This window comes from Mus pahari, chromosome X (assembly GCF_900095145.1).
Source record: "Mus pahari chromosome X, PAHARI_EIJ_v1.1, whole genome shotgun sequence".
Classification (NCBI taxonomy): domain Eukaryota; kingdom Metazoa; phylum Chordata; class Mammalia; order Rodentia; family Muridae; genus Mus; species Mus pahari.
In genome coordinates, this window is record NC_034613.1 from 116,051,488 (window position 1) to 116,065,355 (window position 13,868).

The 13,868-nt window shown below is 36.7% G+C and overlaps 1 protein-coding gene across 1 annotated transcript in view; it reads left to right on the top strand.

Moving 5' to 3' along the window:
- Fam199x (family with sequence similarity 199, X-linked) overlaps positions 1-2,519 on the top strand; it is a 28,429-nt gene extending 25,910 nt beyond the window's left edge. Inside the window, exon 6 of the mRNA XM_021187783.1 lies at positions 524-2,519. Within this exon, the coding sequence (XP_021043442.1) occupies positions 524-694 (171 nt within the window). The 3' untranslated portion in view covers positions 695-2,519. The remainder of the gene's footprint in view (positions 1-523) is intronic.
- The last annotated feature ends 11,349 nt before the right edge of the window (positions 2,520-13,868 follow it).

The following is a 13,868-nucleotide window of genomic DNA, read 5'->3' on the forward strand; positions in this document are numbered from 1 at the left end:
TTGGTTTACCAGTGATGAGGGTTCTTAACAGGCTTTTATAGCATTTGTCTAATATTATGAAGGCATGATTTTTTTCACAGCCACTGAAAACTTCTTAGTCCTCTGGGGTAAAAATGTACCTTAAAAGATAAGCTTTAGGGATTTAGGTAATGTTTTCTGCATTTTATATTCAGTTTTGTGTCCTAGTATTTTATTTTTGCTGTGTTGATACCAGTACACCCTATTTTGACTTAAAAATACAATTTTTCAGAGTATCTTGTTATCCATAGCTAGCCCAAATGATTAATTATCAGCTCTTCCTAGCCAAAAGGGTCACCAGTGAAATGCCACAAAAATAGAATCTTAAAGTTTTTTTTTAAACATTTAAGCCAGTGCCTTACTTATCGGTGTTAGAATCACCAATTTCTGTAGAGAAATTTGAACAACTTAACATTTTGAAAGTAGAGAACTAGATCCACCAACCCTGGGCTGCATACAACAGTGTCTAAACTTTACTGACTTTTTCTCTCTCTTACTTTAACAGAAACGATCCAAGCAGCGAAAGCTCCAGCAGAAGGCCTTCCGCAAGAGGCAGCTGAAGGAGCAGAGGCAGGCTCGGAAGGAGAGGCTCAGTGGGCTCTTCCTCAATGAAGAGGTGCTCTCCTTGAAAGTGACTGAAGAAGACCATGAAGCAGATGTTGATGTTTTGATGTAATAGGGTGAATCCATCAGTGTTCTTTCGAAGCATTATTCTCTCTTCATTAGTTTACATGCATCTTGACCAAAATTTTGGTTAGGGTTGTGCTGACGTACCATTAATAATTTAGGCCAGTGGTATTCAGAGAGTAGCCCCACCACCCTCAGCTTTCAGCATCTGAAAAGACCTTAGAATTGTGTTTGGGCCCCATTCCAGAGCCACAAGCAGTGTGGATTTGGAGCAGCACTGTGTTTTAACTAATGCCAGATTATTCTCATGCACATTCTCATTTAAGGACCACTGGTAAATGTCTTAACTACTATAACTTTATGGTGATTAAGTAGGCTTTTCAAAAACTACTGTATTTACAGTTTGGGAAACTTCAAAGTACTGATGTCAAGGAGTTTATTTTGTCAGTATACATTTAGGGTCTGTAATTCAGTTCTCTTCTCAATGATAAGATTTTTTTCAGTTTACTTTCTCAAAAGGGCCATAGTATAATTCTTAGTTCCTAGGGGCAAATCTTTTTTGAGGTGAGGGTGCACATAAGGTATGCATTGCTGTTTACAATAGTGCCTTCATTAGATTTAGTTTTGTTTTCACTAATTATTAATGCAAAGGTATAAAAAAGGGCCCTAATCTTTTCTAATTAGATGTGGGTTTTTTGTTTTTCTCTACTTTATGTCAAGTGAGAATTATTTCCGCAAGGGATAACTACTGAGAAATAATGCTACGTTAGTGAAATTTTGACTTAATATTGTGTTAAGTTTCAAGTGGAGATTCCAGTTAGGCGATGATACCAATCAAATTTTCCTGTTGTAGCCTTAAAGTTAAGGCTGTCAAAGAATCTCCAAACTAGAACATTTATCTGTTTCTCTGTATCAAAAAATTTTAATGTAGTATATCTCAATTTTATATGTTTGACATGTGGACAGGTTGATGTTTCAAATTAACTGACAAACCACTTGGAGTTCAACAAACTTTAGAGACTGCTGTGGGTATATAAAGCAGTATGCTGTAGAAAACACCTTTGTTGGTGCCTAGTAGGACTCTTAAGTCTAAATGTGAAATCATGGAGTTTTTTAAATCATGTTTTCAAAGAATTCATTATCATGAACTTAGAAATAACCTGATTCCTTTTCTTGTATGTGTCTTTGAGCATTGACATGGGCTAGAGAAGATACAAACTTAGACTACTGACAATCAATTCGTTTTTTGACTTTCATGATTTTCACTTTCACTCTTGCATCTAGAAAGCAAACTGTAATCTTTTGAAAAGGCCACAGAGTTCAGACGCTAATAGGGTTTCAACATCATTTAACTTTAGTTCTTCAACGAGATTAACAACTTAAAATTCTTAATTTTTAGTTGCTATAGAGGCTTAAATTTTACTGAATTAAAAAGTGACGTTTTAATCCTGGTATGTTGACAGACACCTTTAATCCTAGTGTTCAGGAGACTGAGGTGTGAGGATTTATAAGTTCAAAGCAAGCCTAGGCTACATAGTGCTACTAAAATTTTGTATGCATTTAAAATTTTTAAATTTTATTTTGTTTCTTTGAAGGCTAAAGAATTGAAACTGAGGGTAAAAATTAGACCCTTGCAGCATTGCTGAGGCCTGTGGTCGGGCTGTAACTTTTGAACGCCTGCTAAGATCAGAATTTAAAATGCTACGAAGATAAAAGCGTGAATATGTGTGCTTTCAGTTACAGTAGTATTTCTGACTTTCCTCCTACCTCCTCTGGTAGTCCATCTTAGTTTAAAGGGACCAAAGAGATCTTGGGGTCAGATCCTAGAAGACTTAATAAAGAATGTACTCAGTTTTCCCTTCTAAATACAGAAATACAGAAATAGAAAAAGAAGAGAAGCAAATACATCTAAACTGTCTGCCTTCCCTTAGTCATAGCAAAATCCCACAGAGGAAATAATCTGCATGTTCTTCCGAGTCTCTAAGGAAGGTGGGCCACATTGAGATACAGGGCAACATTTATCCATTACCCACTTGCAAACTGTTTATTTGTTGATGCTCAGTAAAAGAAAATCCAAAACTGGTTAAGGATATAATTTAAGACTAGTGTCTTAAATCACCAAGTCTTCTTAACTTAGTTTTAACTTAAGTCACTATTGAGTAAGTTTACCAAAGTGCCATGGGCAGATTTTAAATGTCTATAAAGGTTTGAGTATTTATAGAAGTATGTCATGAAATTTTCTGTAAGTCCAGATTCACTCTATATGTTAGAACTGGAATGTAAAGTGTCGATTTGGTGGAGATTAAAAATACTGCTTTCATTTAAAAAAAAACAACAAAATGTGGAACTCCTAGAGTTGTTTATGATCTAAGAGAGAGGGGGGTGGAGATTAAAATCCTTCCCTCGAAAACAAACTATCGCAAAAGGGCAAAAGTCCCTTCGAGTCTTTGTTATCAGTGCTCTGTTATCTGTTAGGATGTTTCATGTAGATAATTCAGAGAGAATTGTTGAAATAGGTAGTAATTTATTAAATCTGGTATCTCCACAAGGTATATTTAAAACAACTTCAAGTCAGCACCTTTTTTCCCTTTTCAGTGGAAAACCTACTTAATCAGTTAATTAAAAGGAAAAAGCAGGGAAACCCAAATCAAAAGTGTTGAGTCTACTCTACTCCAGTAACAATGGCTAGCTATCATCAAGAAAACCAAAACAAATACTAGTGAGAAGAGAGGCTAGAAGGAATCTGTATATACTGCTAGCGATAGTAGAAGCCGTCTGTAGCAGTGAATACCAGTATGGGAGTTCTTTTTTTTTTTAGAAGTGGAAGTATCTTATGATGGAGCTATATCATCCTTTGGTATATGCCGAAAGTAAACAAACTCAGCATATGACAGGGATTTGTGTGTGCGCTTCTATGTCTACTACAGTACTGCTCCCAATAGCCAATAAATGAATGCCCATCAGCAGATGGATAGATAAAGACAATGTAACATAGATACTTAGCAGAGTTGTATTCAGCCATAATGAAGACTGGAATTATGTCACTTGCAAGAAAAGAGATGAAACTAGAGAGAGATCATGTTAAGCAAAGCAAACCAGATTCAGAAACACAAACACTGCATTTTTTTTTACAAGTGGAATCTAGATTTAATAAAACACATGAAACTAGAAGGGGATACTGTTTCGGAAGAGGAAAGGCTCTGGTGAAAAGGGGAGCAAAAATGGTGGGTGTATATGATTGAAGTACATTATAAATATGTATGGATAAATAAAGAAGTCCAGATTTTGTTCCAGTGTTGGTTATCTTCTGTCCACAACTGACAGTGGAGTGAATAAGTCTCCTTTTCATAGATTTATCCAGAGACATTTTATTAGAGATCTTGTAAAAGTATGTCAGTCCTTATTACAGCTTTTAAAAGTGTGAACAATGAATTAAGCAAAATGGCATGTATTTTTATACAGTTTTGCAAATGATTAAAGGAAGGTGTTGTTTTAGAATGTAGTAAGTTGTAAAGGGCTAGTTCATTCTATCTTTCCAAGTACTTAAAGTCAAATGACACTTTTTCTTCATCCTTTGGTAGATAGTGACAGTTTAGTTGACTTCCTCCATTGTTTAGGTAAGTTAGACATTTCTGAAGTCCCAGAAGCTGATTTATAAAAAAAAATGACCTATAGTGTGGGTAGATGTCTCTTTTTTTTCTAGGTTTTAAAAAGTGGTAAATTCCCTCAAAAAGGAAAAATTATATGAAACTATTGTATAAAGGTATCCAGATTCTGATGAGCTTTAAACATTGTAAAATGTATTATATATCTTCATATTTAAGCCAAAAATTTCACAACATAAGCTCTATAGCAGTCTTTTTGTTTTAGGTTCTCTTAGCTTCTCTGTAGCCTCATGTGCCTTAAAGGTGGTGAACGTTGGCATTTGCATCTATATAAGGCTTTCTCAAAATCAAATAATCAGAATATTATCATTTGATTCACATAATGCTCATGGTGTTTGGATATTAGTAAAACTTACCAATCCGTAGTAATAGAGTATAAATCAAAATAAAGAACTTTCAGATCTTGGACTCATTTGCTTAAAACTAGTTTTGATCCACCAGATTAATGAAGGGCCTTGCACTTAAATAAAATTTTGCTTAATATATTTCTCTCACTGAAAAATATCTGAGTCAAGGATAATCTTTTATTTCCTTTTTCTTTTTGAAACAAGGTCTCCCTATACATTCTAGGCTAGCCTTGAACTTGTTTTGCTGCCCAGGCTGGTCTGGAACTTGTGATCCTTTCTCCTTAGCTACCTGGGTTGTGGAGACCCAGACGTGCCTGGGGAATATATCTTTTTAAACTAGGTGGGTTTTATCAGGAAAGAAAATGTTTAGGGTCTGTACAAAAACACTTGAAGAGCCAAGATTATATAGAAAGGTGTTTTCTTCTGTTAACTTTAAGGACTCTTTGGATTCGTTTTTGTAATCGTTGGGGGCACCCTATTCTCCTTGGTTTAACAAATTACCTCTTAGCACTGTCTTCAAGAATTCTTCTCGGGAATTGATGAAGGGTAAAAAGTTAGTTTGGGTTGCAGATAGTATAGTTGGTTTGTGTTCAATAGTAGGATTGATATTGAATGCACTGGCATTCCGAGTTACTTAAATTAGAGATAAATTCCATCTTTAAAGAGACTATTAGGAAATAAATCATTGAGCAAAAATCTAATATGCTAGCTTTGCAGTAGATTAAGCTTGGTAAAGTAAGATGAATTTTATCTCAGATTTGAAAATTATTAAGTAAGAAGCCTTTGAGGCATTTTGAGCTAGGCATTTCTGTCAGTATACAATTTGGAAGATAGCTTGAAATATTTGAATTTGGTCTCTGAAAAATAATTTATGTTCTCTATGAGACTTAGAAGGAACTCTAGCAATTCCTGTAACTGGCTGTTAAGAATGAGGAAGCTGCACAGTGTAGCTCAATATCTAAGCTGGCTTACTACAATTAAACTTCCATTTCTTAAATACTAAAATTTGCTTGCAGCTCACTGCCCAAATATTTTTTGAATTGAGCTTATTGATATTTTAGCTTAAACCAGACAATGGCAAATTGCATTTTAATTTGACACTCATTGCCAAACTCAGAAAAACCAGTGTGATCTTTTCTGATCTCAATATGTAGTAATTTTCTTTATTGTCAGGTTTCTTCTATTACATCTTGGTGGTGAATGGAACTTGTGGAAATCTGTGTTCTTTTTTGTGGGGATGGATGGGATGGAAAAGGGAAGAATTGCTTAATTAATGAATATCTGTTTTGACTATGTCAATGTAAATGTGGAATTACCGTGTACCGATGACAGGTACACACTTAAGTTAGCTGAATTGTTCAGAAGGACAGCCATGGCTTGTTCTGTGAAGTTGCTTGTTCTTAAATTGAAGCTGATCTCTTGTGTTCGTTTACGTTGAGATTTCAAGGCTTTTGGAAAATGGGGCTGATAGTGTCTCTTCCTGTAGTAGGTGAATTTAATTTCCTGTTTAGATTTAAATACATAAATCTTTGTGTTGGCAATTTAATAGGACTGTTACCAAAAGAAGTTAATAATATATCATAAATATACATAAAGCACCTCATAGATGGTTAAGAGTTGCAAATTGTGGGACTTTCCGCTCTCCTTCTTTTCAAAAAGTAGTTCTGTAGAATCAATATAACCCAAGCCAGTAGGAAGTTGACTGGTTTGGAGGAGCTACAAGTAGTCTTAAATACTGTAAAGTATCAGATTGTCAACCGGGACATTTTTCCTGTATTCCTGCCAAATGTATTCTGAATTAATGCACTTTTGTATATACAACAGTCTTCTGTACATCCTGTACTTACTTCAGTGTATATAAAACCTGGCTGTTTTTTTTTCTTGAAGCTGTGTGAGGGGATAACAATCATTATAATACATTTGGCTTCAATTTTGAGTTCCTTTTTGCACATGAAAATATTTTAGCAGGTATATCTAAATGAGTTTGTGTGGTTGTAACTGAAGCTGGCTATGTGATGGAGCTGCTTTTTTGAACCTGGTGTCAGAATTAAGAGTCATTTTAGTTATTAAGAATTTTGGTACTTGTACTATCCTAAGTATATCTCTTTCACTGCTCCTTATAACTTTACACTCTAAATCAGCTGCTTTCAAAGTTTCACCCCAGAGTAATTACTACTAACAGAGAATTGCCATCTTCTTTGGTTCACAGTTTGATTAGACTCTATAAACTTGTTTTGTGAAGGTCTCAGTTTCCCAAAAGTCATGAGCAAAACTAACTTTCTGAAGAGATCAGATTTCTAGAGAGATGATCATTCACACAGTAAGTGAAAATTAGGTCAAAGTTTTGTTGACAGAAATGATCTATTTTCCTTAAAAGATTCTGCTGTAGAATCTTTTAAAGTTAAGCTTCCAGAAATGAAAGGTCTATGATCGGTTGTATGTATAGATTCAGGTGCCGTTCTGGGTTTTTTGTGTGTGTAGGGTTGGGTGGGATTTATTTTTGTTTTTTGTTTTTGTTTTTTGTTGTTTTCCTTGGGTTTAGGGGTTTTTTGATCAACAATGTTGTTTTTGCCACTAGAGGGACATCAGTGATTCTTTTCTTCTTTGGAAAAAAAATATATATTTTTAAGTTTCACAGATTGGCAGGACTTATTCTCAAAATGTATGTTTTGTGTGAGTAAATATGTTCATTTATTAGTCAACGGTAGATTAAGCTTGTTTAATGAAGAAGGCAGTCATTCTTGCTGTCTGTAACCTTTTGTTTTTAATAAATGTGAGTTAAATACTAAGTAAAACATACATGTGTGTCTTTCTTTTTTTAAGGTACTGCATAGCTGTATTGTCCTTCTGGTAGGCACCAGACATATGTGACTGTGTAAATGAATTAAAAAATATTTCAAGAGTTCAATAGCCACATGTGGCTTTTTTGTTTTGGAAAGCACGGGATCTAAAATGTTCCACAATGCTGGGCAGAGTGGTTCCTTTAATCCCAGCACTCGGGTGGGATATGCCTCTGTGAATTTGAGGACAGCCTGGTCTACAGAGTGAGCTCTAGGGTGGCTAGAGAGCTATACTGGTTCCTCCCTTCTCCTGTGTGTGTGTGTGTGTGTGTGTGTGTGTGTGTGTGAGAGAGAGAGAGAGAGAGAGAGAGAGAGAGAGAGAGAGAGAGAGAGAGAGAAAGAGAAAGAGAAAGAGAGTATCTGCATGTGTGTTCATACATGTGAGCCAGCAAGGTACATGTGCTAAGGCATACACATGTGTACACTTGTGGAGGGCTAGGCGCTCCTTTGCCCATCTTGTTGTTGCTTTATTTTGAGGCAGTGTTTCACCTTATGGCCTTGGGTGGCCTGGAACCCCCAAAGTAGACCCGGCTGAGCTCAAACTCAGGGAGATCTGCCTGTCTCTACCTTCTCAGTGCCAGGGTCCATCTTATTTTCAGAAGTAGGGCCTCTCACTCAACCTGGAGTTCCATTTTATAGCTAGACCAACTGGCCAGAAAGTTCCAGGAATCTGCCTGTTTCTGCCCTCCCCAGTTATAGGATTATATCCATATGCCACCACACTTCGTTGTGGGCACTGGGGACCTAAACTCAGGCCGTAATGCTCACATAGTAAACACTTTACTCACTGAACCATCTCCTGAGCTCCTGGTTCCTTTAATGTTGGATTGTGATTCAGTACTGTGTCATTTACTTTGTTACTCGAGCCTTTCCAGCGTTGGATACCATATTTTATTTTGTTTTATTTTTTATTTGCGAAAGGGTCTCAAGGAGACCCAGTTGGCCTTGAACTCCTGCCCCTACCTCCTGAATGCTTCAGAGTGAACTCAGGGCTTCATGCATACTAAGCAAGTGCTCTACAAGCTGAGCTACATCCCCAAATTTAATTGAAACTTACAGATAAAATTGTACATATTTATAGAGTACCTTGGTATGGTTTGATATCTGTATACATTATTAAATATTTAAATTGGGGTAAATATATATGAATCAAACATTTTTATGGTGAATACAAAGTCCTTTTGTCTACCTTTCTGGAATGTACAATATATTATTATCTGTAGTCATCCTACTGAGCAATAGCACATACCAGGATTTATTCCTATCTAACTTAGCTCTTTGATCAAGTCTTTGGCATGCTGTGCCTCCAACTTTCTCCCACTTCTAGTACAATCATCCTATTAAACATTAAATTCCACAACCAGCTCATGAGACCTTGTGATACCTGTCTTTCTGTGCTTGATCTATTTCCCTTGACATTGTGTTCTCTCTGTTTGCTGCTGCAAATGACAGGATTTCATTCTTTTATGGTTATATAGTGTCCATCATGTGTGTGCGCTACACTTTCTTTATTCATTCACTGACAGACTTGGGTTATTTTCATTTCTTGAGCCCAACAGTGCTATAGTGAACACAGGAGAGAACTTCCCTGTTCAAAGCTTCAGGTGAATCTAATGCAGAAAAGGCCAATCCCATAATTAGAGTACATGCTATTTGGAACCTTCTTTGTTCCATCCCTTCTGGTTCAATGTTCACTAAAACTGTTTGCTCTTTGTAAAACACCAGTGCTGATTCAGTGAGTCTGTGGAAGGAGCCACGCCACTCTTAAACAAATGCGCAGGTGGTCAAATGCTACTGATCCACTGATCCAGGAGCAGGTGACTGACATCAAGAGGCAGAACAAAGTCCAGAAAACACAGGAGGTTGCTAGATCCGTCATCTGCCTGTTGCCCCTCTGTTTTCCTAGTTTAGCTTCTGTGCATTTCTTTATTTCATGTTCAACCCAACACATCCACTATACATTTGTCCTATCAAGTTTCTAGTGTATTTTCCTGAAGATACATACTCCTGTTCCCTGAAATGTTTGTTGGACCTGGAGACTACTTTATAATCACACACACACACACACACACACACACACACACACACACACGTTTGTAATCCTATATTTGGGAGGCTGAGGCAGGGAAATTGGTACAAGTCACATACTGTCTTGAGTTCAGGACCAGTCTGGTCTACAGAACCTTATGTCCGCACAAAACAGCAATAGTCATCACTCTTTGGATGTGATTAGATTATTCAAGGAAAGCCATGACTATTCTCATTCTCCAAAGGCAAACACAGATGTTGCTTCCTTATTTATTGGGCAATACTTGTGGAATGCCTACTAAATGTCAGGCATTGTGTTAAGTGCCAGTGGATGAGTGGTAGACAATACCACAGTCTGCCTTTTGCACTGGGTTTCAGAGTCTCACAAAACAACCAAGACACATTTCATTAAATGGAAGACCTTTCCACACTGTCATTTGGCCTGTTTGTTAAAAATCAGTAAAGACTCATTACATTCTGGTTATAGCTCACATGCAGGTACTTTTGAAGTTCTGGTCTATTTTAAGGTAACCCTGATTTATATTAGGATGTATTTCTTCCAGATACTGCTAAAATGTCCACTTTACATTTATTTACATATGCCATTCTGCCTTACAGGTTTCCGTTTCTGTCTTCCCCACTAGTCCTCATTTTCTTTTTTATATACACATGGTGTGAAGAACACTAGTGATTTGATATTAATTAAACCTTGTTAATTTGAGCATTGTCACTATTTTCTCTTGTTCAGGAGATATATTTCCTTTTTGTTTTTCAAATACAAGTTAGTATTTCATGACACATTTTCTTAATTTTGTTTTTTTAAACATTTTTTATTTATTTTATGTATATGTATACACTGTGACTGTCTTCAGACACACCAGAAGACATGATCAGATCCCATTATAGATGGTTGTAAGCCACCATGTGGTTGCTGGGATTTGAACTCAGGATGTCTGAAAGAGCAGTCAGTGCTCTTAACCTCGGAGCCATCTCTCCAGCCTGGGGAAATAATTTCTTAATGCCATAAACACATTTACTTTTTGTATCTCTGTTCCTTTCTAAAGTATTTGGATTATAATAATGATACCTAATAAATTTGTAAGTTCTAATTATCACAACATAAAGCAATAATTATTGATCTTCTACTCTAATTTTCTTAGAACATTATTCAAAATTCATACAAGATATTCTATTATTTTAGGTTTGCATAATACTATAAAAATGTGCCAAAATATAAAGACAGCAAAAATGGAACATAACATATTGTGCAGTTAATGATTACTTAAGGCAAGAATGAACTGATGAACTTATAAATGTAGAGCTGTGTATGTACCTGACAGGGGGAAAAAATGGTCTCTTCGTGAGTCTTTACATTAATTTGAGATTAATCAATTTTCTTGGTGACTCGTCTTGATCAAGGGTGTAGTATTTATTTAGCGTGTAGCAATAACTATGAGAACATGTAAAGGAGACAGACCTCAGGTATTTCTTCCCGTGCAGTCACTTAAAAAGCTAGGAAATTTAAGATTGCTGCTATTATACTTATAAGAAAACGATGTAGCCAGACATAGTCAAATTGAGTTCCTTAATTTCTTAAATATTTTTAGCTAAAAATTCAAATTAATCGTGTATCTTTCCTTTGTTAACACATATGTTTCTTAAAATATTTAGTATTATCTTCAGTGAGTGGCTAAGTGAGATCTAAGACTTCCAGTCCTTTCGCTGTTAGCTTCCTGAATGACTGCGGTTAGCAGCCTGTGCCACCAGGCCCAGCTTATCCTCAGTTTTAAATTTTTTCCTTGTTCTAATTGTGTGTGTGTGTGTGTGTGTGTGTGAATCTTTTTCTTCTCTTTCTGTTGCTGTTTTGATAGAGTCATCCAGACTTGCCTCAAACTCCCTATGCAGCTGAGAATTAACTTGATCTTCCTATCTCCATTTCCTGAGTATTGGTATTATAGGCATGTATTAACATATCCTTTTGTGTTTGAGAATGATAAATCTATCCCTTTATTCCCTTTCCTCTAATTCTTCCCATACATGCCTTCCCCACTTCCCCCTTCAATTTCATGAGTTCTTTTTACAGAACCCATAGAAAAGAAAAACCACCCTTAAATTTTTGTTTCAACTCCTCTTGAAAATTAAAACAATAAATGAAAAACAGTTTTAAAAACCTTATAGAATGCACCTAATGTTGGCTAGTTGTTCATGGGTATAGGAACATCATTTGGAGCTTGGGCAACTTCTCAGGATCCTCATCCCTAAAACAAACAAGCAAACAAAACTGACTCCCTCTCCCAGAAGAGGTTGTCAGATCCACTGGAGCTGGAGTTCCAGGCACTTTAGAACTGGTATGGGTAGCTGGGCATGGTGGCGCACGCCTTTAATCCCAGCACTCAGGAGGCAGAAGCAGGTGGATTTCTGAGTTCAAGGCCAGCCTGATCTACAAAGTGAGTTCCAGGACAGCCAGGCTACACAGAGAAACTCTGTCTCGAAAAACCAAAAAAGGAAAAAAAAAAAAGATACACTGGGACCTTATATGGCTGTACACACCTTTAATCCCAGCACTTCGGAGGTAGAGGCAGGAAAATGTCTGAGTTTGAAGCCATTGTTTTCTATAGAGTGAGTTTCAGGACAGACAGAGCTAAACAGAAAAAAACACTGTCTCAACAAAACAAACAAATGAACGAGATCCCCTGACAAATACCGAGGCAGATGCTCGCAGCCAATCATTAGACTGAGTACAGGGTCCCAATTGGAGGAGTTGGAGAAAGGACTGAAGGAGCTGAAGGGGTTTGCAAACCCATAGGAGGAACAACAATATCAACCAACCAGTACCCCCAGAGCTCCCAGGGACTAAACCACCAACCAAAGAGGGACCCATGGCTCCAGCTGCATATGTAGCAGAGGATGGCCTAGTCAGACATCAATGGGAGGAGAGGCCCTTGGTCCTGTGAAGGCTCAATGCCCCAGTGTAGGGGAATTCGAGGACAGGGTGGGAGGTGGGGTGAGTACCCTCATAGAAGCAGGGGGAGGGGGGTGGGATAGGAGGGTTGGGGAGGGGAAACCCCGGAAAGGGAAAAAATTGAAATGTAAATAAATTATATATATATATAATATATATATAATTATATATAATATATATATTTAGAGTGAGAGTGAGAGAGAGAGAGAGAGAGAGAGAGAGAGAGAGAGAGAGAGAGCCATGAGGAATGAATTAACTAATTTTACTGAAGGTTCTATATTTGAGACCCGTTTCAAGGAAATTGTGTGAGCTATTATTTAAACCATCAGCACTTGTTCACACTGAAGGAATTGAACAATGATCTTAAATATTAAAGATGCATTATTTTTTCTGGTGTGGTAATAGTATGATAATCATTAAATGTTTAAGAGTATACTTTTTAAAAGTGTGTGTATATTTGGATATGTTTATATGGAAAAATATGTATTTTTTAAAAAATAGCATAATGAAGCCTGTTTTATGTACTAACTAAAATATAATAAAAAATTAGCATGAATACATTGCTGAAGCTGATCTTTTCTTGACTGGGATTGAACGGTTGGGATGAATTTAGTGATAAGAACAAAATAAAAGCATTTTCAGAATCAAAAATAGAGATTACTAGAAATTTTTGGTAAATGAATTTGAGGAAGAAGAATGTAATTCCAGAAAGGAGTCTAACACTGTGGAAGGAAGGACCAGATTGAGAAACATCTCAGTGGTAGGGTGCTTGCCTAGTATATGCAAGGTCCTGGGTTCAATCCTCAGGACTACAAAAGAGAAGAGAAAAAAATGTGTACTTTAAGATTTGGGCATTTAGTTGCATGTTAATTACATTCCACAAACATTGGGGGGGGGGGATCAGTGGCAAATTCTGAAAGGAAAATGTGAGTGGAATCTAAAAGCTACAGAGATTTTAAAGTATCTACTTTGTGGGATAATAAAAACAAAAACAAGGCCTAGTGTGATGGTCCTGGCCTTCAACCCCAGCACTTGGGAGGCAGAGACAAATAGATGTCTGTGAGTTCAAACCTTGCCTCTTCTACATAGCTAGTTGCAGGCCAACTAGGGGTATATGGTGAGACTCTGTTTTTAAAAATAAAACAATAACTTACATAGCTTAAAAATAGCAATTGGACTTGGGAAGCAGAGGCAGGCGAATTTCTGAGTTCAAGGCCAACCTGCTGTACATCTTGAGTTCCAGGACAACCAGAGAAACCCTGTCTCAAAAAACCAAATATATATATATATATATATATATATATATAGATAGATAGATAGATAGATAGATAGATAGATAGATAGAGAGAGAGAGCACAATTGGGTTGAAGGATGTATGCAA